Here is a 26671-nt window from a genome sequence, read left to right on the forward strand (position 1 = left end):
AACTGAGCTGCAGAGTTCTAAGACTGTTCTAATTATCCCTTTTGCCATAAAATATCTCCATCTAGTGTCCAAAATTCTGGGGGAGATACAGGAAGGTGATCTGAGTATCACCTTCCTGGGTATCTGTATATCTGGGGGAGATATACAAAGAACTTTCAACAAACCTGCCATAGATGTCTATTCTATTCTACTCATTGGTCTTTTCTCTCAACAATATTTATATCTGAGAAGCAATTTGATAACATTCTATTTGTAAAATTTTTATGTACTAGATATGTCATACCCTGAACATCAGGTTTAAAAATAGTTTTACTAAAAACATCTGAGTGGGGCTGGGGTCATAGCTCAGTGGTAGAGTACTTGCCTAGCATGGGAGAGGCACTGGGTTCAATTCTCAGTACCACATATAAATAAATAAATAAATAAATAAATAAATAATAAAGGTCTGTGAACAACTAAAAAATATTTTTAAAAAAGAATATCTTGGCTGGGGTTGTAGCTCAGCGGTAGAGCACTTGCTTGGCATGTGTGAGGTGCTGGGTTCGATCCTCAGCACCATATGAAAATAAATAAATAAAGGTATTGTGCTTATCTACAACTAAAAAAATTTAAAAAAAAGAATATCTAATTGCATATTATTTCAATGACTTTCGTTCTTAAATTTGGACTCAAATCAGGAGATTATATATATTTGAGTGTGTGTGTGTGTGTGTGTGTGTTTATCCCTAAAATCAGTTATATACATATACACACACACACACACACACACACACACACACACACACACACACACACACACACATATATAGTAGTGAACCCAGTAGTGTTCTACCTCTAGCAATGTCATAAACCCTTTATATTATTTTGCCCAGGCTGGCCTTGAGCTTTCAATCCTCTTGACTCGACCTCCCAAGTAGTTGGGATTATAGGTGTGTGCCACTGCATCTGAATTTAATATGATATCTTTAAAAACTTTTAAAGGGTCCACATAATAACACAAGCATTTACTGAGTATGTACTATATCTTAGGCACTTGCCTAGGTGTTACGTATGCAAAGATTAATGAATAAGGGCCAACGCCTCTCCTGAAGGAGCCCACTTGGTAGTATCACAAAGATGAAAAATCATTGGTTAGAATTCAGCATAATAAATGTTACAAGAGAGCTATATATTGCAAGTGAGATCCCCAGTGACTGCCTATACAATCTTTTATGCTTATCTTCCATGAATTGCCTTTCAAATTTTGTACTCAAATACCAAATTTTCTGTAATTTCCCTAACTCTTGCAGGTTTGCCATTGCATATCATTACACATGTTACTCCTTCAATCTTGAATATTGAGCCTATCAGGCATTTTGCCTGCTTGATAAATTCCAGTTTTTTTAAAAAATTAGAAACCAACACATATTTCTCTTCCTCTAGGAAGTTTTTGCTCTCCTTTTAAGATCATATGCTCTACACCCACCACACTACAATGCAATTAAGTACTTATGTGTCCTCTCTTCTGGTCTGAAGTGCTTGAGGGCAAAGACTACGACTTATTCATCTGTGAATCTGCAACTATTCTTGGCAGAATAAATCCCATAAACTATTACTGAATTGAACCCAATCCATAAAGACTTATTTATGAATTGGAATGAGGAAGGAAAGTGTTCTAGAAACTCTTTGTGAAGAAGATAACTCTTAAACAGAATCTTTAAAAATCCTGCAGAAGTCAAAGGAAGAATTAGCTTAAAGACATAGAGAGACATAAATAATCAGTGTTGAGAACACACACAAAATATATGAATAGATAGGTAGATGCACACACACTATATTAGAAGAGGTCAAATGAAATAAAGTTCAAGCAAAAAAGGGTTAAAGGGCAACTGAAATGATCTACCATAAAACAGGATAGCAAATAAAGTCAAAATCAGAGTATAATCCAATAATATGCAGGGCAGAGTATCAAAGAGCTAGAAGTTATAAGGTAGAGGAATGAAGGGCACTGTACAGTTCAACATGTAACAGGCTCTCAATAAATATTTGCTAAATGGTTGAATGGGAGCTTAATGGCTTAAAGTGAAACTGTGATCCAAAAGGAGAATTTCAGAGTTCGAATACTTAGAGCTGAGTAGTTGCAGAAGACAATGAGTTCCAATATATGATCATCCCCATTAGTTAAATGAGGAGAAATGAAGTTGAGACATTGGAGATGGGTAGGTTGCCTCTTGAGTCCAAGAGCTTCAAGATGATAAAAGAGAAAAGAAATTTCAGTCATTATTGCCATTTTCTAGGAATAAGAGTACTTAAGGTCTTTAGATAACATTAATGAGATTTGTGAGAGGAAAAAGGAGCAGACAGGTTTCAAAATTTTTAAAGTGGTTAAAAGATGAGGCTTGAACAGTAGCAGAGAATAGCTCTTCCTCCTGAGTGCTATGAAATACCAGCAAGAGATATGCTAAGAGCCATCCTAGATGTTCTGTTTAGTTAAGTAATCCACAGTTTCTGTAACTGTGATAACTAAAAACCACCTTTCCTAGAAATAGTTACATAAACTGTTGGGTAGAGTAGCTCAAAGTGAACCATACTCTCACTGAACAATTTTATAATATTTAAAGTTAAATTTGGTTCACATACATACTTCATATAGAAATTTCTTTTTTCTAATTTTGGGAGGGTTTTAGGAGACTGATTTGCAAAATTTATTAGTCTTGCTTTACTATAAATCTAACAAGATAGGATTATAACAGATTAAAATCTATTCTTAAACATTTCCTAAGTTGTTAAGTTTTTTAAGGTGCATAAATTAAACTAATGTCATAGTTAGGTATATTAGGAAACTAAAAATTAAAGTTACCAAATTCACAACATTTAAAAATGTCTTTTGGACTGAGAGTGTAGGTCAGTACCAGAAGTGCTTGCCTAGTATGTGTGAGGCCCCAGGCTCAATCCTCAGCACTAGAAAATATTAAAAAACAAATAAATACAAAAGTCTCTAAAATTTGCTCCATTAATTTCAAAGTCACCTCAAAAGAAATTCAATAACCCCAGTCACTAGTTAAAATTCATCAGTCAGGTTAAATTTGGATAGGAATATTCTCTAAATGGCAAAATAAAGCAAATTCTTTGTCTTTGAGTCAGCTATATTCAAAACTGTAGCTTAAAATGATTTGATGAACTGCATATAAAATTACTTTAATTGAAGTCAAAATAACTCCTTTGATTTTAAAAAAAAGGAACATTGAAAAGAGCAAAATTATGCAGGATGTTGAACTGGTGACTAGGATAACTATGACAGAAATAATGATTGCTAGCTTCTGATAGACACCCCAATCTATTCCCTTCTCTCTTCTTCCCCATCTTGCCTTCACTCCCAGTTTTATATCTACTATCTTCTGCTACTGTCAGGCCCATGAGATACTCTACACAGTATCTACATAGCCTGTTTTAACTCTACCTTCGTGAACATTGTGTGCAAAGCTGCCATAGGCAATTGTGTCCAGCTGCCTGGGCTTTTACCTTCTGGAATTTTGCTTTATGACTTTCTTAAGAACAAGTTTCTTTTTACCACTTACCACATTAGTTGTACAGCTTCCTCTTTCTGATCATACTCTTCTTCCTTTTGTATCTCCCATTGAGCTTTTCTCTGCCTTTAGCATAATCTGCAGCTTCTTCCTGTCCTCTAAATAAATCACACTTCACCTACTTTCTCTTACTTATATGCAAGAAGAACTGAACACGGTCCATTGTTTCAATGACACTCATATGAACATCTCTAATTCCTCCCCACTGTGACAGAGGATCAATTTGAGGCTCACCTAACCATTCATTCATTTTTCCAACTCTATCCTCAAGGTCCAAGTGAAAACTATGATAATCAGTTCCATTTTAGAGACTTAAAGAAATGAAACAAAAAACCTCAGCTGTGATTGCAAAGCTTGCTGTTTTTGTTTATTTTGGACCAACTCCATTTCCACTTTCTAAATGTTGCCATCCTCCTTAAAGCTCCCAACTTTACCTTTATGCTTCTTCACATTCATAGGCTTTATCTTCCACTTCAATGGAAAAACAAAAACAAAAACAACAACAACAACAAAAAAACCACTGCTATGAATGCCCTACGTTTTCCTCTCAAGATCTTTCTTCTCAGTCTGTGTTTTTTTGGTGTCTCAAAGGAAGATGCCTTTCCGAGCCTGAACCATTCACATATGCTCCAACCACATTCCTCTTACCACATTCCTCTACTGATTATTTCCTTAGTACCCTGTTCTCTTAATCCACCTTTCTATTACTTCCATTTCCTTCCTTATGCCACAAAGTTGTTCAAGTGAAGTAACTTTCCCATTTTTAAATATTTCCTTACTTTTGACGTTTTGCCCTCAAATCATTAGCCCTACCTTTCTCTTCTTTAAAAATGTTCATACTTCTATAATCTACTGTGACCTAATATGCCTTGCATGCCAGTAAAACTGCTCTCCAAGATCACTAACAATCACATAATCTCAGTTCAATAACCGGTCTCCTTAATCTCCATCCTATTTGAGCCCATATGTTGCTTTTACATTGCTAATTATCTCCGCTCTTCTTGACTCTCTGAGTTAGTTCTCTGACCCTTTCTCCTGACTCTGCTATTTTTACTTCTTCTTAGGCTCCTGTGCTGACTTCTTCTCCTCTATCCCCATTAAAAGAAGGCACTCCCTAAAGTTCCACACTCAACTCTACTTTCTCCTTAGTTCATGTTTGTATAGCTCACATTCCCTTGTGCCAGGCCTTGTCCTAAAGGACTCAAGCTTCTTTGAATCCTGAAGTCTAGTTTAGCTGTCCTTACGTGCTCCCATGGACCCTGTATTTTTAGAATGAAGCTCTGTGAAGATAGAAGCATAATGCTAATTGTAGAATGAATAAATGAGTGTCACCCATTCCCAAAGACTTAACAGTCAACTGTATATGGAAAAAAACCCAAATATACAGAGATGGACCTGTTTTTTTTCCCCTGAACTCTAAACCTTTGCTGCTAGCTGCCTTCTTATAATAGCTCCACCAACATCCTATAGAGTATAACAAATCACCTTTTCCTAACCTCCTGAGCCTCTCTTTTCCTCCTTTGTTTCCAGTTTTCATTAATAACACACCAATCACAGCAAAATCTGACTCTTCCTCACCTTCCATCCTTTCTCCTCAAAGCAAAGGCCTATAAATTTAATTTTGACAAACAAAAACAAAACAAAACAAGAAACCCCCCATACACTCACAAAGAGAAACTACCAGAAACAAGTATAAAACTATGAGAAGGAAATAGCAGTTTCATCCCAACAAATCACCACATAACCAGGTTTTGTTACCAAGCTGCTGCCTGCTCCCATCCTTCCTGACCTCAATTCAATGTACTCTATGCAGCCATAGGGGCTGTGCATAGTATTTAACTATATGATCCATAGACTCAAGGAGCTATAATTAAGATAGCCAATATGGTCTAAGCCTACTGAGTGGGCATATTATTAACTGTTCCACTTTCACTATCAAAAGCATGTGGATTTAGATGATAAATTCTATGGTTTGCCTATATTTAACTGCCACCAATTAGATAAAATTATGAAGTTTCTCTAAAACAAGGCTCGTAGAAATGCTTGACACACATTTAAAGTGGATAATAAAGGACAGAAAGGCTGAGAGTGTTCCTTGCTAAGAAACAGACATTTGTCTAATTTCCAATCATATGAACTGAATAGCTGTTCTCAAAAGCCAGAATCTCAAATGAGGAATTTGGGTTGGAAGCTTCACAGACTGCCTGGTTAAAAATAAATGCTCTCCCACTTTATTTATTTATTTAGCTTCCTCACATACAGTGTGTGAGAATATTGTTCAAGACAAAGTATGTCTTTCTTTTCAAATGTCAGTTCCCACTATGGTAATCAGCAAAATCCTTACATCCCCATCCCCCAATTCTTTACCCATGTTGTAAAATCACAGAACTAGAGGTGTTAGGAAGGGGCTTGAGAGGTCACCTTCCCCTGGCATCTGAAGCTTACGTTACACACATGTACTATCTTCTGTTAAGGTTGTCTCTGCTCCTCCTTACCTCACTAGGTAGTAGGGACAAAAGTGGTTAAGTGTATAAGGACAAGAAAACAGAATTTCGTTGTCAGTCCTTTAGGGCCACACAATAAGTTTATAGCACATTCAGTTATGTATGGTATTAAAATATGAATATATTTTTCTAATAATCAAGGGAAAAATCAAATTAATAACTGACTACATGTAACAAATGTGAGAGATGTACATATATGGTTGTGTGTCTAGCACGTAAAAAATTTAAAAGCTAATCATCTTTAAAATATAAAGAAAATAATTTTAAGCCAATGTAAACCAACTTTATGATGAAATATAAAGATTATATCACATGATACCCAAATAACACAATTTAATTGAGTTAAAGACATTGTTTCAAAATCCTGGGTATTCGCTGCTTTATTGCCCACCCTGCTCTTCCTTTCTAACCACAGAGAAATAACAATGTAGCTCATGTTGGAGACAAAAAAAAAAAAAAAAAAAAAGAAACCCAAAACAAAACAAAAAAATCCGCTCCCTTCATGTTCCACTTGGCCTCTCTGATTCCCAGTAAAGCAGATTCACTCATACACAGCTGTGGCGGACATGATTCCAATTTAAACATTAACCTCCGATGCATTAACAGCCCAGCAGGAAAGTTTTTGAGAAGGGATACAAGCACTGCCTGTCTGTGATCAGGCTGCCTGGCACTGCACACAACACGGCTCTGAACTCCATCTCTCCTGGAGACACTCAAAGGTTATGTAATCAGGAAACGCAGAACGGGCGGCCTGCCTTGCACCTCTCTACACCTGTGCCTGTGACTCGCTTTCTTGGCAACTGCCTCAAATAGGGGGAAAGAAAAGCAAGGTTTCTCCCTAAAAAAAATCTTTTACAGTCTTGAGGTTCTGGGAGTTCATTTTCTGGTTTAACTAAACTCTTAAAGATTAACTGATGGCTAACAAGACTAGTAAAAGAAAAAGATGACAGGAGGAAGAGTTGAAATGGAGAGGGGAAAAAAAGAGAATGGAGAAACAAATTGGAAGAATTGAGAAGAAATGAAGACCAAAAATAATAAAAATGGGGTGGGACAGAAAAACAACACTGTTTCAATAAATATTTTCTTTCTAAAGGGAAGTGAAAGGTGAATACCATTTATTTTTAATACACATTAGTTTGTTGGCATATAGGGAAAACTATTTCTAATTTTGCCACCACACACACACACACACACACACACACACAAAACACTCAGATGCTTGATTAGATACCCTATTCATATTACTGCATTATACTACACAGCTGGATCCAACAAATTAAAATGACATATGCCTTTGCAACTTTTATTTTTTTTTTTCAAACCTATGATATTTTGCATGCAAGACTGCAGTATCACCAATTAACTTTTCAGAATCATTTTGAAGGTGTATGTTACTGAGCATCTTCTTGAGTAGAAGTGGATCCCAATATCTTTTCAAATATACCAAAATGCATTACAGGCTTATTTTTCCCATGTTAGTGAATGTTTTCTTATTGCATCATAAAGTCTAGATAAATAAACCTCAGAAATGGGAACTATGAACTTACTGGATATATTCTCATTTTTAACAATGTCAAAAGGAAAAAAATAATTTTCCACGATTGTCTATGCTATTTGGATTTTTCTTTGTACCGAAGACTAAATGATGACAGCTATGGGTTAAGATTCTAATTATCATGCTGTAGACACATGCTGTAGAAGCACCCAGCAAAAGTATTCTCCTTGTGCCAGAGGTGAGCACAGTCTTGGGAAGGCATCTTTTCCATAAGTAGGGGCCATTTGATGAGCTGCAGCTTGACACTCATCTGTGTTCCAATGAAAACAAGAACAATTTCTGTGCAGCCTTAAAAGGAAAAGTCAAGAATAATACCAAATGTTGTAGCACATGTGTTGATTTGTTATGTTACATTTCAGCTGTTAGTTATGTTAATGGAACAGTTTCACATACTTCCTTTTGATGTATTTATTTTAATGATCATGTGTATGTATCTTTCTATGATTGCCTGGTAACAATGATTGCATGATGTTTTGCTGTCACCACCAGGCCAGGACTGGAAATAAGAAAGAGAAATGTAAAACTTTGGAACTCTATGACTTAAAATGAGCTCTTCTGGAAATTGAAACAAAAGAAAGAATTGAAAAAATTGACAAAACAAAAAGTTGGTTCTTTGAAAAAGTAAACAAAATAGACAAACCCTTAGCCACACTAACAAAGAGAAGGAGAGAGAAAACTCAAATTACTAAACTTTGAGATGAAAAAGGAAATATCACGACAGACACCACTGAGATACATAATGAGAAGCTAATTTGAAAATCTGTATTCCAACAAAATAGAAACTACTGAAGACATTGACAAATTTCTAGAGACATATGCTCCTCCCAAACTGAACCAGGAGGACATACACAATTTAAACAGATCAATATCAAGCAATGAAATAGAAGAAGCCATTAAAAACCTACCATCCAAGAAAAGCCCAGGACCAGGATTCTCAGCCGAGTTCTACAAGACCTTCAAAGAAGAACTCATTCCAATACTTCTCAAAGTATTCCAGGAAACAGAAAAGGAGGATACCCTACCGAACTCATTCTATGAAGCCAATATCACCCTCATACCCAAACCAGGCAAAGACACATCAAGGAAAGAAAATTTTAGACCAGTATCCTTGATGAATATAGATGCAAAGATCCTTAACAAAATATTTGCAAACTGTATCCAAAAACATATTAAGAAAATCGTGCACCATGATCAAGTGGGGTTCATCCCTGGAATCCAAGGATGGTTTAACATCCATAAATCAATAAACGTAATCCGTCATGTCAATAGACTTAAGGATAAGAATCATATGGTTATTTCAATTGATGCAGAAAAAGCATTTGACAAAATACAACACCCCTTCATGCTCAAAACACTAGAAAAAATAGGGATAGTAGGAACATACCTGAACATTGTAAAGGCTATTTATGCTAAGCCCATGGCCAACATCATTCTTAATGGAAAAAAAACTGAAACCATTCCCTTTAAAAACGGGAACAAGACAGGGATGTCCTCTTACACCACTTCTATTCAACATTGTCCTCGAAACTCTAGCCAGAGCAATTAGGCAGACTAAAGAAATTAAAGGGATACGAATAGGAAAAGAGGAACTCAAACTATCCCTATTTGCTGATGACATGATTATATATTTAGAGGATCCAAAAAACTCCTCCAGAAAACTTCTCAACCTCATCAATGAATTCAGCAAAATAGCAGGCTATAAAATCAACACACATAAATCTAAAGCATTTTTATACACAAGCAATGAAACATCTGAAAGGGAAATGAGGAAAACAACTTCATTTGCAATAGCCTCAAAAAAAATTAAATACTTGGGAATCAATCTAACCAAAGAGGTAAAAGATCTCTACAATGAAAACTACAAAACACTGAAGAAAGAAATTGAGGAAGACCTTAGAAGATGGAAAGATCTCCCATGTTCTTTGACAGGCAGAATTAATATTGTCAAAATGGCCATACTACCAAAAGTGCTATACAGATTCAATGCAATTCCAATTAAAATCCCAATGATGTCCCTCACAGAAATAGAGCAAGCAATCATGAAATTCATCTGGAAGAATAAGAAACCCAGAATAGCTAAAGTAATCCTTAGCAGGAAGAATGAATCAGGGGGGTATCGCGCAATACCAGAAATTCAACTATACTACAAAGCAATAGTAACAAAAATGGCATGGTATTGGTACCAAAATAGACAGGTAGATCAATGGTACAGAATAGAGGACATGGACACAAACCCAAATAAATACAATTTTCTCATACTAGACAAAGGGGCCAATAATATGCAATGGAGAAAAGATAGCCTCTTCAACAAATGGTGCTGGGAAAACTAGAAATCCATATGCAACAGAATGAAACTAAACCCCTATCTCTCACCCTGCACAAAAACTCAACTCAAAATGGATCAAGGACCTTGGAATCAGATCAGAGACCCTGCATCTTATAGAAGAAAAAGTAGGTCCAAATCTTCAACTTCTTGGCTTAGGATCAAACTTCCTTAACAGGACTCCCATAGCACAAGAAATAAAAGCAAGAATCAATAACTGGGACAGATTCAAATTAAAAAGGTTTCTCTCAGCAAAGGAAACTATCAGCAATGTGAAGAGAGAGCCTACAGAGTGGAAGAAAATCTTTGCCACTCATACTTCAGATACAGCACTAATTTCCAGAATCTATAAAGAACTCAAAAAACTCTACACCAAGAATACAAATAACCCAATCAATAAATGGGCTAAGGAAAAGAATAGACACTTCACAGAAGAAGATGTACAAGCAATCAACAAACACATGAAAAAATGTTCAACATCTCTAGTAATAAGAGAAATGCAAATCAAAACTACCCTAAGATTCCATCTCACCCCAATTAGAATGGCGATTATCAAGAATACAAGCAACAATAGGTGTTGGCGAGGATGTGGAGAAAAAGGTACACTCATACATTGCTGGTTGGGGTGCATATTAGTGCAGCCACTCAGGAAAGCAGTGTGGAGATTCCTCAGAAAGCTTGGAATGGAACCACCATTTGACCTAGCTATCCCACTCCTTGTCCTATACCCAAAGGACTTAAAATCAGCATACTACAGAGATATAGCCACATCAATGTTCATAGCTGCTCAATTCACAATAGCCAGATTGTGGAACCAACCTAGATGTCCTTCAACTGATGAATGGATAAAGAGACTGTGGTATACATATACAATGGAATATTACTCAGCTATGAAGAATAGTAAAATTATGGCATTTGCAGGCAAATGGATGAAATTGGAGAATATCATGCTAAGTGAGATAAGCCAATCTCACAAAACCAAAGAACGAATGATTTCGCTGATAAGCGGATGATGACACATAATGGGGGGTGGGAGGGGGGCAAGAATGGAGGAAGGAGGGACTGTATAGAGGGTAAAGAGAGGTGGGAGGGGTGGGGGGAAGGAAAAAAATAACAGAATGAATCAAACACCATTACCCTATGTAAATGTATGATTACACAAATGGTATGCCTTTACTTCATGTACAAATAGAAACAACATGTATCCCATTTGTTTACATTAAAAATAAATTTAAAAAAAAAAGAATGTATCCCACCATAAAAAAAAAGAGCTCTTCAGAATGCTGAGGATACCATGTATCAAATCCCATGTGCTGTGAGACCTTGATACTGGCTTACAGGACATGGAACCAATCCTATTAGCAGATAAACTAAAATCAAGGATACTAAAAAGTAGATTTTCTTTTGAATGTTATTACCACGAAGAAATGATAAATGCATGAGGTGACAGACATCTAACTGTTCTGATTTATTCATTGCATAAGGTACAGATCAAATCATCACATTGTACCCCATAAATATGTACAATTATTATATGTTAACTTAAAAATAACTTAAGTAGTAGATTTTCAACAACTTATTAAAGTAGCTCAGAGATTAGGAGAAAACATTTTTGCTTGAGCATTTTGCATCATTAGCAAGTTGATTTTTCTTAGACCCATTACTTGACTATAATGATAAACAGCAGCAGGAGGCATTTTAATATGCATCTTTCACATTCTTCTAGTAATTTCCCAAGATTCCCACCAAGAGTATACAGGAAATATGAAGCTGTGTGCCATTGTTATTCCTTCTACTATGGGCAGATAGCACCGGAGTTCTGCCTGATAGTCTGATAGGGTAGTACCATTGAAGATCTGCCAGCCCCTGAGGAAGAAGAGAGGTATCTCACAAAACCCATGACATTACTTTATATACTCTAAAGAAAAAGAAAAGGAGAATTCTTTGGCTACTGAAATACAAAAAGCTTTTTCATCAGCTCTTTCTTCAAGTTCATTGTAAACAAACTAAGACCTAATAATTCTGGAACAAAGATGATGTGCCACCCACCTCAAGCAAGGGCATGAGCAGTCTCTAAAAGGTGGAAGAAAATTCTGGAGGTGGAGGATTAGGGTCTATAGTCCTAACATGGAGAAGCTCAAAACAGAGAGAAACAGAGTGACATGTCTCTTGTCATTATCTCTCTTCCTCTATCATAAGCAAAGGTCTGATGGAGCTGGCTTGTCTCAGTTCCCAAGGGTCAATTTGTAAGTTTTTTGAAAATTCACAAGTCAGTGGTTAAACTCCATTCCAAAATCAAATTACTTAAAGTTACAATTAAAGAAATTATTCTAAAAACAAAGATAATGGATACTATGAATACTCAAAACTCACTGCTTCCTAATGATTCTGTTTTATCGTTGTCCATGCTCTTCAAGTTATTAACCTCTGTTGTGCCTTAAGGTGAACAGATATATAACAATGTGCTGCTGCACAACTCTCCCAACCCTCTATCTGGTGACATGTTGGGGTCTGAAATCACTCACCCAGAGATCAGCAAACACTACAGATCATGGCAATTCACGAGAGCTGGTTGTTAAACATTTACAATCATACCAATGATTAAAAGGCGAATATATTTCTTTTCCTATAATGATCACTGAAGAGAAATAAAGTATGGAAAAGGCAAACGGCACCAGCTAATTCAAATATTTACTGGAGGCAAAGCTACATCCCACAATGAACCACTTCACACCACAATGTGCCAATTTATAAGTTTACTTCCGTACTCCACTTAACTGACATCCATCTTTTTAAATACAGATATAGTTAAGCCCCTTTTAATAGTTAAGAGTCAAGCTGGACCACAAGAGAAGGGCCAGTAGTCTTTCTTTAAATCTGTCTGCTTACATTCTGAACAGTTTTTATTTAGAAAAGCGTGAAGCTAAGCTTCAAATGTTAAACTTAATTTCAGTCTGATAAGTGAGTCAGAAGAGGTTAAGGATGTAATGGGGAAAAACTTGTTAACTTGTCCTCGTGAGAAAGTACAAGGAGTAGCTTTGAAGAAAAAACATGAAAGCAGTAAGAGAAATACAATTGGTTCTAATGGGTCTGGATTCAGTCTCTGGACCCCAAAGAGACCTGAATCACTTCACAGATAATCTTAAGCACAATAGAGCAGATGTCCACTAAGCTGTAACAACAAGCAAAAAGCAGACAGTTGTACTTGAAGGCAAATAGCAAAGTAATGTGGAACCATCTCGAGTGAGTTCAATAACTCTATCCTTGGAATTTATATAAAACAATGAGATGAAACTGTGTTCCAATATGCTAAAGGCGAAAAATAGTTCTTAGGGGTGTTTATAAAAGGAATATAAATGCCCTGATACAAGATACTTTCATAAATCACAAAATATTTCCTTCAGTAAAAATAGAAAAAAATCTGTTTTCATAACCATTCACAGCTCTAGTGGGCACAGAACATTATCTGAGTTCATATGAGGCAGAAAAAGAAAATAACGAGCAAGTTCAAGCACTCCAAACTTTTTTTTCTGCAAAAGGAGGAAAAAATGATGATTTTTAATGACTTCTCATGTCCCACTAGGAGCTCAAAAACATTACCAAGGAGTGATGCCGAAAGGGAATAAATTATAGATGGAGCTCTCCACAAATGGATTTCCATGTGAAGTACTTGAGTTTTTCAATTAGGAATCTTAAAAATGGGACCGAGGGATTGCAACATCCTGATACTGAAAGGCAAACTACTGCAGAGATCAACACAAGATGGAATTGCACACAAAAAGATAATGTGATGACAATTGAACTGAGAATTTCTGGCAATTGCTCAGATCCTACTAAGAAGTCAAAGCAAAAGCACCTAAAAAAATGCCAATAGGATAAAAGAATAAAACAAACTTGAATCATTTTGGACAGAATGAAAAATCAGCAGGGGAAAATAGAACGTGTTAAGTAAAGCCAAAAACAAACCATAAACTCAAGGGACACAATAGACGAGATTTTTAAGGCCGATTTGGGCTATTGCTCAAGACGTTTTAAGCAAAATTGATTTAAGTGCATGATGGAATAAAATAGACAAGCACACACAAAAAGAACTGTTACTAAGCAGTCTAATGCAACCTAAGGTATAAATAAGGTTTTAATCTTATCAATATTTACTCGTTTTAAAAAAATCCTTTATCAAAAGCATGACATGTTTAAACTAATAGAATTATTTAACCTCTAATAATAAATAATCTCTTGAAAATCAATGAACAAAGAACAATTCAATGAGAAAAGCATGATTATATTAATGTTTTTGGTTTAAACAAAAATCTCACAGAGATGCTAATCCATGCTAACAAAGCACACAAGACCAATAGATGAAACCAAAGCATCAAGTAATTGCAATGAGAAAAATCAACCATCAATCAGGCTGGTTGTTGACAGTAACTAGCATACCACCTTGGAGAACAGGTTTACACATAGCTGGTGACCTGAGTCAGAAGGGGAGTTAACTGCATGATCACTATGGTTGTTCTCTTTATCTACTCACAGGTGTAGGCATCTCAGCATGGTGCTTCCAGAGCACAGTTAAAGTCTGCCTCTGTCACAACTTTTCTTTCTAGGGTGCTAATGGTTAACCAACTTTTTTTTTTGGTACTGGGGATTGAACTCAGAGGTACTCAATCCCTGAGCCACATCCCCAAACCTATTTTGTATTTTATTTAGAGACAGGGTCTCACTGAGTTGCTTAGCACCTCACGTTTGCTGAGACTGGCTTTGAACTCGCCATCCTCCTGCCTCAGCCACCTGACACACTAGGATTACAGGCATTCGACACCATGCTCAGCATGTACCTCTTCTTGACGTTTCTTTACATATTCTGGTGTCTTCATTACAAACCTTGCAGACCCAGGAAGTCATTCTGTCTCTAAACAACTGCTCATATCTGTCCTAAATTGTTATACATTGATTGCATCGTTTATGTTTCAAAAAGCAACCTTATTTTCAGATTCCTTGGTGAGGTAAGAGGGGATAGGAAGATTTCATCGTTGTTCCAGGGAAATTTGTTAAGAGCAATTTATTAACAGCAATTTATTAAGAACAAATTTGGACTATTAACACAGTATATTTGGAAGGATGGAATATGGATAATTGATGAAGCTGGGTGATGGTTTATGAGAGCTCCTTAAACTATTTTTATACAAGATGTTTAAAAAAATAACATTTGATTGGTGGTTATATCCAAATAATCAATGATTAACTATAATAAGATTTATAACATTGCTGAGAAATATAAACATGTCCATGAGCTCATTCATTTATTCAATAATTAATGGAGCACTTTTCATAAGCTACCTGTAAGGTAGTTAAAGCATGGACTCATAAATAGTGGGGAAAATATTAAGGGTGAAATCTGACATATAGTGTTCATAAAGATGAAAGATTAAACAAGATGATAAATGGATATACTTTTTTTTTGTAGAGACAATGAATAATATAAGAAAGCCACAACTTAGAAGTTGATATTATAGGACCTAGAGTCAGAACACTTGGTTCTAATTCTGCATTCAAAAATTGCTAAATGAATGGCCTTCAGAAGCATTCAGCTTCTCTGAATCTGTTTCCTCATTATAAACCAACCTCTTAGGATTGTCAAGAATTAAATAAAAGTATACACATAAAGTTATTAGCACAGAACCTAACAGAGAGTAAACCTCAAATAAATGTTATGCGTGATAATAATTACAGTTCACAGAAGTTCAGGTTTGGGCCTTCATGGAGATAAGATAACTAACAGAGAATCTTTCAAGATCCTTTTCTGGTTCACAGTCCTATAGTGTTCAGAATCTTCTAACTGAATGTGAATTGCCGGTATGTTATAAATATCAGGAACAGGAATGAATGGGTAACTGTAAGCCAGAAAGCTGGCTGCTGTGCGTGTTCTTCCTGAATCCACTTCACTAGCAAACACAACAAAATGGGCTGCAAGACAGAACCCTGCTGATTCTGTGCTCAGTGATTCATAGTGCTTAGGAATCCAAGCCTGACTGCTACTTGGGACACCATCTCTCTGGTAACAAAAACAAATAATGTAACAAAGCTTAAATAGTAATTGCACAGCACTCAAGAAACAACCTAATGAGGAAAACACTGAAGTTTACCATGAAACTATAAAGAGGTTCATGATTTTCTACACTCTATCACCATCCAACTTCACCACTCAACCATGTCCATTCATCTTTTAGGAAACATAGCTTGATTCTTAAAGCTGCTGCCGAGTGAAGAAATATGAGCTCTGTAGTGCACCTGAGAATACACCAGCGCCTACAAAAGGAGTACTTAGCTCATAGCACTGTAATGAAAATGTCAGGACCATTGTGAAGTATTTAAGTCCTGTAAAGGTCAAGGTAAGAGAGAAGTTAAACAATTAAGGTAACAGAAAACAATGAACAAAGCAAAAAGTAAGCTGATTATCAGAAACAAATCTTCAACACCACCCCTCTTATGCCACAAATTTTTCTATGATAACACCCAAAGTTTTAGTTACCTATAGTTAGCTCAGACGTCACTGGAAAATATTGACAAGACAAGGCAAATTTTATAGGAAAAAGGCTGCATGGTTTTGTCTTTCTTGATCTTTCTAGGGCTCTCTGGAAAACGGGCAACAAAAAGCACATTCTCCAGCCTTGATAGAAAGAGCTCTGGGGGCAACAACTTGTGTGTATGTGTGTGTTGTTCACCAGTGTGTTCCCAACTCAGATCAGAGCCAAGAATAAAGCAGATGCTTGATAAATGTTTGTGGGAATATCAATAAACGTTTTTAGGCTAAGCGAGTGTGTACTTGTAACTGCTGGTATAGCTGCTATCTGGTTTATGTTAATTTCCTATTTCTGCAGCACTAGAAACAGGAGCAGGAGCAAAGGAGACAAATGCATTGACATACTTGGAGAACCCTCAAGCAAGACCACACTGTGTAACCTAATAGGAACATCATTTGAATCCACACTATGTTGAAGATCACCCACCAGGAAACTAGATGATCTAGAGCTAGAAAGGATGAGGACAGCAGTAAATAACTACTGAATGAATACATGAATGAATTCTGTATTATTATTTCCTTTCATCTTCTGACTTCTAAAAACACAAATGCCTGGTACAGGTTTGACCTTTACTGGCCTAGCTTTTGTGTTTCCTTTTTCTCTCATGAAATTGTTGCAAGTACACAACTGGTGACAGTATTATAACCCTAGAGTAGTTACTTGAACTGACTTATTTAATGGGAACCCATCAAGCCTCTTCTTTGTAGGAACGTGTGTAAATAGAAACAAGAGTCTCTCACCAAAGCATTGGGCCAGAGAGTATTTTCAAGCTGACAACTCACTGGGTGGAGATGTCAGGGGTGGGACTCCCAAATGTCAAACTTTCATCTAGCAATGGTTGAAAATACTGGCAAAATTTCAAAATTAGTCTGAAGTTGTTAATACGAATAAAATAAGATGGTATAATTTTTTTATTTGTTTGAGGGGTTGTCATCAAAAGAAAGATTTATTTTGTGTTGCTTCATAAGGCATAAATAAGACCAAAAGAGAGCAACATTTGGCTCAAAAACATGAGAAAAAAGGAAACAATTTCCTCACTTCTACAGGTATTTGAAAATAGGTCGATGATTTTTAAAATAAAACAACAGCCAACTGTTATCTGTTAGTAAAGGAAGAATTTATTCTATCTTCCACTAAAGATGCTGTTTGTTTTGGTTGTTGTTTCAAACATGATTGGAGTATTTTAGTGAATTCTCTCCTCCTTACAGAGTGAGCTCTTAAAGTTGAGAATTTTGTCCTGATCACCCTCAGATCCAACAAGGCGTTACTTGGCACATGGCAGTCTCTCAGTGAATGTCAATAAGTAATCAACTAAATATTGTGAAAGAAATTCTTAAAAGCTTATGATTCTATGCAGTATATTTTTATCGAAGTTCTATTCTGAAACTCAGAATAAGTACTAGTGTTGTCTGAGTGAATAGCTATTGATTTGGGAGCGGTGGTTCTTCCATCTTATTTTCTGCAATTACTTCTACTTCCTACCTTCCTTCCCTGTTATCTAAGTAATTGATAGAATCATCATAACAATATTTATTTATTCTATAGCGTGCTCTATACCAAAAAATGCTTTCACCTACACCATCTTATGAAATCCTTACAGGAGTCCCATGAGGTAGACTCGAGAATTTTCATAGAGGAGGGGAGTGCCACACTGAAGCAGGGTTCCCTACCTCCAGATTGAGCAAAGTTTTTTCCCTAGCAATGTTAACATGTCAGAAATCTAATTTCCTTCTCATTATACAAAATGAGAATAAAAATATCTCATGTGTGCTATGGGTTATACAAAAAAAATGAAATGTAGAAAATACATACTTTGAAATTTAATATAAGATAAATTATATTTTAATTTATACAACCAATATTTTCCACTCTGCATTTCATTTTGTGCATGACCCTTTAAGGAGTTAGGCATATGTGGGGTCTCAGTATAACACTTTTACCTCATGAGGGCCCAGGCCTTGTCTCTGGTACTCTGTGGCTCTTGGTTTACCCTCATGGCAGTTCCACTGTCTATACATGCTTATCACCCTGTTTTTCTATACACTCCTTGATTCTGGCCCCTGGTGGCTTCCCTTGCCATCTCAGTCATATATTTAGAAAATTATTTGTTATATTTTATCCAGTATTTCTATAAATTTTACAAAGGAAGAGTTTTCAAGTAATCCAGGCTGCCAAAATATCAGAAAAAGAGCTCTAGAAGAAGCAGTCACATGTTTTCTTACTTAACTTCCATAGTAAAAATCAAAAAAGCAAGCTTCTTTAAACTGACCAAACCTAGGAGACAAAAAAATAAGCTTGCTTATCTTTGCCTGAATTCTGTGCTTAAAAAAAAAAAAGACATTTCCTAAGAATGTGTTACTGTGAGTTTCCCCTCATGTGAGTTTGGTTTTCAAATTTACACACTGCTGCAAGGTAAGAAAGTAGCATTAAAAAGTGTCTTCCTGAAGAACCATAGATAAAAATTCCACTAAAGAGCTCATAATTCAAAATTACAAAACACACAAGGAAAGAATCCACCATGTCAGCAGAACTAATAAACAGAATTAGTTCTTCCAAGAAACTATAAATCATAAAATTATTGAATACTGTGGGAGTCAGACTCTAAGTTGGCCCCATGAACATAATGTCTCCTGGTATTCATGCCCTTATATGATCTCTCTCCAAGCATGGGCATAATGTGTGGCCTGCTTCTAGCCAACAGAATACAGCAGTGGTGATGATGTGTATGTGATCACGTGTACGCCATAACATTCTGTAAGATGGCAATGGCTGTCTTGCTAAGGAACTCTCTCACTTGCTGGCTTGGAGAAGTAAGCTGCCATGTTGTGCACTGCCACATGAAGGCCACATGGGCACAGGGCTGAGGGTGGCCTCTGCTCACAGTCAGCCAAAAACAGAGGCCCTCAGTCTGGCAGTTTGCCAGGAACTGAATGTTGCTAACAATCATGTGAACAGTGAGGCAGATTCTTTCCCTTTCCATGTGGAGAAAGCAGCCTAACCTTGATTACAGCCTTACAGAGGACCAGCAAATCTGTATCCAGAATCCTGACCCACATAAACTGTGAGACAATAAATGTGTGTTGTTCTAAGCCATGAAGTTTGTGATCCTACTGCTACAGAGGAATAAATATCTAACACAGCTACAAACTCTAATAAATGCTTTAAATAATTAAAGATATTTAAAATATAAAAGAACATGAGAAAAAAGGACATTAAAAAGGAGAAAAAAGACAAAAGAAAAAGCACCAGAAATATTTGCAAAACATGAATATAATGTTTAATAATTAAAAAAAGTAACTCCTAAAATGATTTAACTCAATAGGTGGGTCAAAGAGTCAAATAAAATCTGTTGAAGAAATAATAAACAAACTGAAAACAGAAGGAAATTAATCTATTTCAATTTAAAATATAAAACACATACTGAAATATGAGAAAACTTCAAAGAAGAAAGATAAGAGGATGTATTCCAAGTGTCAAAACTGATCAGACTGGGAATACTAAAAAGCAGAAAATGTAGAAGCAGAAAGACTGAAAGAAATAATAGCTGAGGATTTTCCACAATTGCTTAAAAGAATGATTCTTCAGATTCTAGAAGCAAATAAAACCCAAGAAAGATAACTGCAGTACACACACAGAAATGGAATACAGAACACCAAAGTCAAATGTGTAAAGGCCTAGCCAGGCGCAGTGGCCCAGAGCTGAGGAATGGGGGAAGATTAGTTGAGCCCACGACTTTGAGGCCAGTCTGGCAGCCTGGGCAGCATGGTGAGAACCTATCTAAAAAGAAGCAGAAAAGACAAATGGAAAGGTTATAAAAGAAAACAGTGAAGAAAAGCATCCTACAAGAAGCAACAGCAAACTCTTCAATAAAGGCAACTGAAGCAGAAGACAGAAGAAAAACATCTTCTAGGTGCTAAGAGGAAACTGTCAGCCTACAATTCTAGATTCAGCTAAGTCATGAATCAGAATGAAATGAACATTCTCAGAAAAATGAAACCTGGGGTATTTTTTTACCACTAACTGAAAAAACTACTCAACTCTGGGATAGTCTTCAGAAAGCAAGCCCAAAGGAAGAAATGTGATGTGAAAAGCAGTGCCAAGCAAGAAATACATTTGTGAATAAATTGGATACAAGCACTGGCGGCACTAAAAAAATGATGACTGCTTAGAAGGCATAAAATGCATTGAATAAAAACATTGTACATGAACCTGGGTCAGTAGCAAAGGACTTGCCTGGCACACATGAGGACCTGGGTCTAAACCTCAGCAATGCAAAAAAAAAAAAAAAAAAAAAAACAGAATATACATAGTACAAAAATTGTATGTAAAATGGGCAAGGTATGGTAGAATAAAAGTGTTTTAAGATCCTAAATCATTTGAAATGACAAGGAAGATGATTACTTTCAGATATTTTAGATGTCTAACAATTAGAAAATTGTAATTTCAACATCCGTATTATAATTGTAAGGGTAAAAGCAGAAATAGAACATGTAATTTCCAAATCAATAAAGGAAAGAAGAATGTAAAATATTGTTAATACCCACATTTTGCAGAACACAAAGCCAAGGCTTATTAAAATTGACTTGACAAAATTTACCCAGCCAGTAACTAGCAGAATGTGACTTAAAGTCATGTCTTTAAATTCCAAGTTCTGTGATTTTTTTTACTTCTATGTCATTTAGCCTCTGATCTAAGCAATTCTTTAAAGTAACATGGTGTAACCCTGATATCTAATCCAATAAAGCAAAAACTTTGCACTATTATAGAATATCTTTATTTAAATGACTTGTGATAAAGTATAATGTATTTATGTAGCAATCTTTTTTTTTTTTTTTTTTTTGCAGTGTGGGGGATTAAACGCAGGGCCTTGTGCTCGCAAGGCAAGCACTCTACCGACTGAGCTATATCCCCAGCCCTGTGGTACTCCTTATATCTCATTTCTATTTCATTCTTACCTGTCTTTTCACTCACTGACTCCTGCATTTTCCATATAACCCTTCTTGTAGACTCGAGTTTTACTGTTCCTTCTCTTCCTCCTTCTCATTTCTTATTTTTACAACCTTTGTGTGTCATTGTATACATATTTATAAACACATATAATATGAATGTATCATTTTACTGTTTTTTAAACATCTCAATGTGTATGCTATGGAGAATGACAGATAATAAATGCATAATTTTTGTTAGGACAGTTTGAAAGACTCACAAAGATGGAAGAAGTTAGAAAAGGCAGTGGTATCCAAGCCTATTTTGTCCAATTGTCATGCTTTCTCATTGAAGCAAGCATGTACATTCAAAAGGTGCAGTACCTAGTCTTCAAATCTTCACAGCTGTAGATGGGTCCCCTACAAGCTGTTTCCAATGTCAGGATTTTATCTCTACACAAAGGCAGTGATTCCCTTTCTCCTTGCTAAGACTTATTTGATTGGTTTCCAGTTGTGCACTATGTTCTCTCGAAGGCATGCAGTGAAAACTTAAGGGTATGCCCAATACAGTAGTTCAAACATTTGGACTTTTTCGTCATGCTAAATCACTGTTACTAACCCTCCCCATCTAGTCTGTCTATAGATATTTCTACAATATTTCATGGGGCAATAAAATTTCAGGGTAAGTATACAAAATATCATGTAAGTCCCTTGGAATCCACTCTTGCTCTCCTGGCATACAGTTTGGCAGGTTACAAAAACTATATAAATCAAGTCACAGCAAGTTTAACATAGTGCCATCTAATTATATTCCGCCAGTGGCATTATCAATCCAAAGATCTTTATTGTAAATGTATCCTTGAAGGAAATCATACAACATTTCAATTGTAAAGAAATGAGTGATATTTCATACTGTGAAATAAACCTACAGGATTATGGTATTACATAAAACCTACATCAATTTGGACAATTGTTATTCCTACAAAAAAATAAAATAAAACAAAATAGCCATGGATGCAAGCAAAAAAAAATACATCAAAAACTCACATGAATTTGCTCCTTTTATTTCTCCCTGTTTATTGCTAAAACCAATTTGCTCCTTTTCTTCCCATGTCCTGGCTCTAACTCCCCAAAAGAGAGCATAGGGGGAAAACTCAGAGGCCCTGATAATCTCAAAACGGAGTAATCCATCTCTGAATAATCTAAACTGTTTTACAATCATTTATAGCTAATTGAATAATACCACTACAAAGAATTAAAAAGTATACCAAACTTAAATGCATTTCCTTCTTTACAAGTACATGGAAATCTGGTTATTATTAACCCCCCCCCAAAAAAAAAAATTCTGCTTCATTAAGCAGCTGAAGATTTTTGGAGGAGTACTCTTTGTAGAAGTAAAAACATAATAAAAATAACTGATGGTACTACAGCAGACAGGGGCAATGGGTTAGGAGCAGGAGGATAAACAGTGAATTACAGGTAAGGGACTAACGAGTACAACAGTCAACTGTGTGGTCTCAGAAAATGGAACTGGTAAAAGAGAGATTAATTTCATGATTTCAAGAAGACATCTGGGCTATGTAGAAGCTGAAGCCCTTATTTTCACAGTAAAAAGTACAAAGCCCTTTCCTGATTTACAAAGCAGAGTCATTCATGCCAGAGTCAGGGTGGCGGAAGCAACAATAGACATCAGCAGTACTATCTGATGTCCTGAATAAGATTATAAAATGATAAATAAAACCATGAAGCTGGTTTCCTCCGCAGTGTTTTGGGAGAAGGTATTCTGGTATGGGTTATTCTGAGTTATAAGAATCACTTAAGTGATCAACAGATATAGAAGTGATTAGCAGTTTTCCAGGCTTGGAGACCTCTCTTCATAAAAGATCAGACGAGCCCAAGAATAGAAAACCAAAAAGATAAGTCAGCTTGAGTCATAATTCTGTTCTCTTTCCTTCCTCCCCCAAAAGAAGCCACTGTCTCTGTCCCCCTTTTCAGAATCTTCTGTTCTTCCTCCTCTATTTGACTTCAGGGTGGTCTTGAAACGTTCTCTCATCCACCCTGTGGATATCTGCCTTACAGGGTGTGTAGCACAGAAGCCCAGGAGCTGGAGGGGCTGCACACAGGGCCAGTCAACAGCGGCCTGGCACGGCCAGCATCAGAGGTCTGCGGGAAGCTCAGAGAACACTGGTCAGTGAATCCCAATCACTCCAGTGATTCACTGTAAGTCCACTCTAGGGGTTCTCTTTTAAATCGTCAACAGTCAAAACAAGGTATAAGTTAGCAGGGAGAAAAGAAGATGAGATGTTCTTTATTGGAAGAACAAGTAGTTGGCAGCAAAGAGAAAACAGAACAAACCAAATAAAATAGATACAACTGAAAACCCACAAATCAGATTACAAGACAATATTCTGCTGACATTTAAATAAAGTAATCCCCTGGCTACAATTTAACTGCTGCCTTTTTGCCTATAATCCCAGATTTCTCTTGTTTGGGGCTGGACAAAATATTTATTTCACTGTGTACTTAGAGCTTCACATGGACCCAACATTATTTACTACTTACTTGTGCTTGCTTGCATACTTTAAAAGGCTGAAGTGTTTCTTGGTAGAAAAGCTGATGATAAGCTTGTAGGTCAAACCAAAAGTACACACAGTTCTTCCACAACTGCAGATGGAAAAAGTACATAAACAATTACCAACTAATTATTAAAGCTCTACAAAGTCATAATTTCAAATATGAATCATTGTTTAGCTCCTTGCTGTTACCATAAATCAGGTTCAATATATGATGGTTTTAATCTTCTATCAAAAACTGGGAATATACAAAATATTTATTGGTATTGCCATTGGAACATTATATTTTTGCATGTATGCCTCTCACATAATTAGTCATTAAAATAGTAAGTGCTCTAATTAAAGAGTAACCACATGTTTCTGGCATGTAACCAAAATCTGAAGGTATTTTGATATATAGAAGCCAATGTACATTATAGCAGAACCAAACATTATTCTAATAATTGAGCTAGTTAAATATTTTTCATGTAAGTCAAATATATACTCTTTGATTAAGAATAAAACAAATGATTTTGCCTTTACTCATTATAATTTGTAATTTTTAGAATTATTAAAAATTAAGGGATTGATAGAAATCAATTCTAAAATATATTACACTGAAATAAAATTATATAAAAATAAACCAGTGTTAGGAATGCAAACCAGTGTTAGGAATGCAAGCCAATCCTTATCTATCTGTATTTTACTTTTCTTTGTAATTTCAGTAGGGTAGTAAATCAAAGAGAAATATAATTGAGAAGTTTAAATGTTTACTAAATATTTAGCATCAAATATATTTATTTGAGCACTGAATTATTTCAATACCTCTTATTTTTATTTTTATTTATTTATTTATTTTTTGGGTGCTGGGGATCGAACCCAGAGCCCTTGTGCTTACAAAGCAAGCACTCTACCGACTGAGCTATCTCCCCAGCCCCAACCTCTTATTTTTAAATGAAGCAAAATTATAAAATCTTAAATAATTATTTTCTACCTTGTTTCCTGAATCCTCGCAGAATTTAGTAAAGAAAAATCCAGCTCTATTTTCTACGTACAAAGATTGCAACAAATTTTCCATGTCATATCCTCCTAAGGCATCAATATCTGCTATGGTTTTAATCTAGATAACAAAACATAAGTTCATTATCCACCCCAAAGCATTGTAATTTTTAATAGCATTGTATGAATGGGTTTCATAAGTCCTGCCAGCCTGTCATTTTCCCACTGGACTATTTTGTTTTTGTACTATATATATGTAATTGATGCAGTATGTTTGCATCTGACTGGCATATGTAAGATTCACTTATGGGGCCAACTAGCACAGCAGAATTCATTCTATTATACACCAATCTGATTTCAAACTTGATATTTGAAGAGACTTCCTGACCTCAATTATTTTCATTTTTCAGGCACAGCAATGGCATTTGAGAAGTGTTCCAAATCTCTGTTGGTGGCCTCTTCTTTCCTACTTATTTACTGTTATTTTAGCCTTGAGGTGCTGTTATTATAGCTACAAGAGGATTATAAAAAGAACTATCTTCAAGGTCTCTCAGTGCTGCTCATTAACTGTCCTTAGGGAGTCCCTCTTTGGACAGTGCCACCCCACGTAGGTCATGGCCTACAGAGTGTAAAAGGCAATATAAGTTCTCATAAAACTCTGCTGTTTATGGCTTCTCTGCCAACAATGCTAGCACCACCAACGCCATCCTTGAAATGTGGAAAACAATTTCTCCAAACACAAGAGTGACTCCAGAACATGAGAGTGCATATACTATTTGCATGAACTCTTGTTATTTGTTTTGTGGAACTCAGATTTCTTTATAACCTTAAGTGTAGTGTGAAAAAATTTAGGGTTTAAGGAAGGTTCTTGCTCTCTGTCATATTGTCTCTCTGCCTCTTTAGCTGCCTGACAAACAAACTCTGAAATAAAAAGTTAATGTTTTATGATGTTTAACTATTAGCATTCCAAACTAAAAAAAAAAAAAATAATTACTTTAGGAAGAAAAACAATCCTAATAAGAAATAAAAAAGAACTATCTGCTTAGAATAAAATAAAATTACACAAAATTACAGCTAAGTGTTGAGACTATATTGGAGTTTCTGAGGTCTCTAAAGTATAATCCTTTTGGGATATGAAATTTCCATCTAAAACAGGTGCATTAAATCCATGTTTTAAAGGTAGTTGCACTCTGGGAATATTCTGCTTTTTAAAAATTTTATATTTCCAAAACCTAACTTCAAATATTATTTTAATCAACAGTTAAAAATTTAAAAATACTAAAGGGTGTTATTTTGTGTCTGAGGTATCATCATATCCAAACCAGAACAAGTAGTTTTTACAATGATTGTAGCATGATACTTAACTTACAAAAGGAAACACAGAGGGCAGGGAATTTTTGTGTAAAAATCCTTTGGCAAGGAAAAAATAAAATGTATTGCTTAGTAGAGAAAAATATGGTTAGTTAATAAAAAATTTCCTAAGATCAAGGGATACTGACCAATAAAATGAGAAAGAAGAGTATTAGTCCTCAAAATACTTACTTTAGGTTCTTCTGTATAAGCATATCTTCTGTCCAACTGGGGCTTCAGACATTCAGAAATGTCAGTAAAAGATGTTAAACGAATAACTTTGCTGCTTTCTGATATGTGCATTGACCTAAATTAT

The 26671-nt window shown here is 35.7% G+C and overlaps 1 protein-coding gene and 1 long non-coding RNA gene across 6 annotated transcripts in view; one reads left to right on the forward strand and one right to left on the reverse strand.

Moving 5' to 3' along the window:
- Nucleotides 1-26537, forward strand: part of LOC306639340 — a 52627-nt gene extending 26090 nt beyond the window's left edge. Inside the window, exon 3 of one of the 2 annotated variants that reach the window (XR_013757626.1) lies at nt 25422-26537. This is a non-coding gene — a long non-coding RNA (uncharacterized lncRNA). Of the gene's footprint in view, nt 1-25415 lie in introns of both variants that reach the window. The other variant, XR_013757627.1, reaches the window with a different exon arrangement.
- Nucleotides 1-26671, reverse strand: part of RGS22 (regulator of G protein signaling 22) — a 126296-nt gene that overhangs the window by 45338 nt on the left and 54287 nt on the right. For all 4 annotated transcript variants that reach the window (XM_079102620.1, XM_079102619.1, XM_079102621.1 and 1 more), the window contains 3 exons: nt 26548-26662; nt 25001-25126; nt 24017-24118 (listed from right to left, as the gene is read on the reverse strand). In XM_079102620.1, the coding sequence (XP_078958746.1) occupies nt 24017-24118; nt 25001-25126; nt 26548-26662 (343 nt within the window). The remainder of the gene's footprint in view (nt 1-24016; nt 24119-25000; nt 25127-26547; nt 26663-26671) is intronic.

Source organism: Sciurus vulgaris (genome assembly GCF_902686455.1).
Source record: "Sciurus vulgaris genome assembly, chromosome: 1".
Lineage (NCBI taxonomy): Eukaryota > Metazoa > Chordata > Mammalia > Rodentia > Sciuridae > Sciurus > Sciurus vulgaris.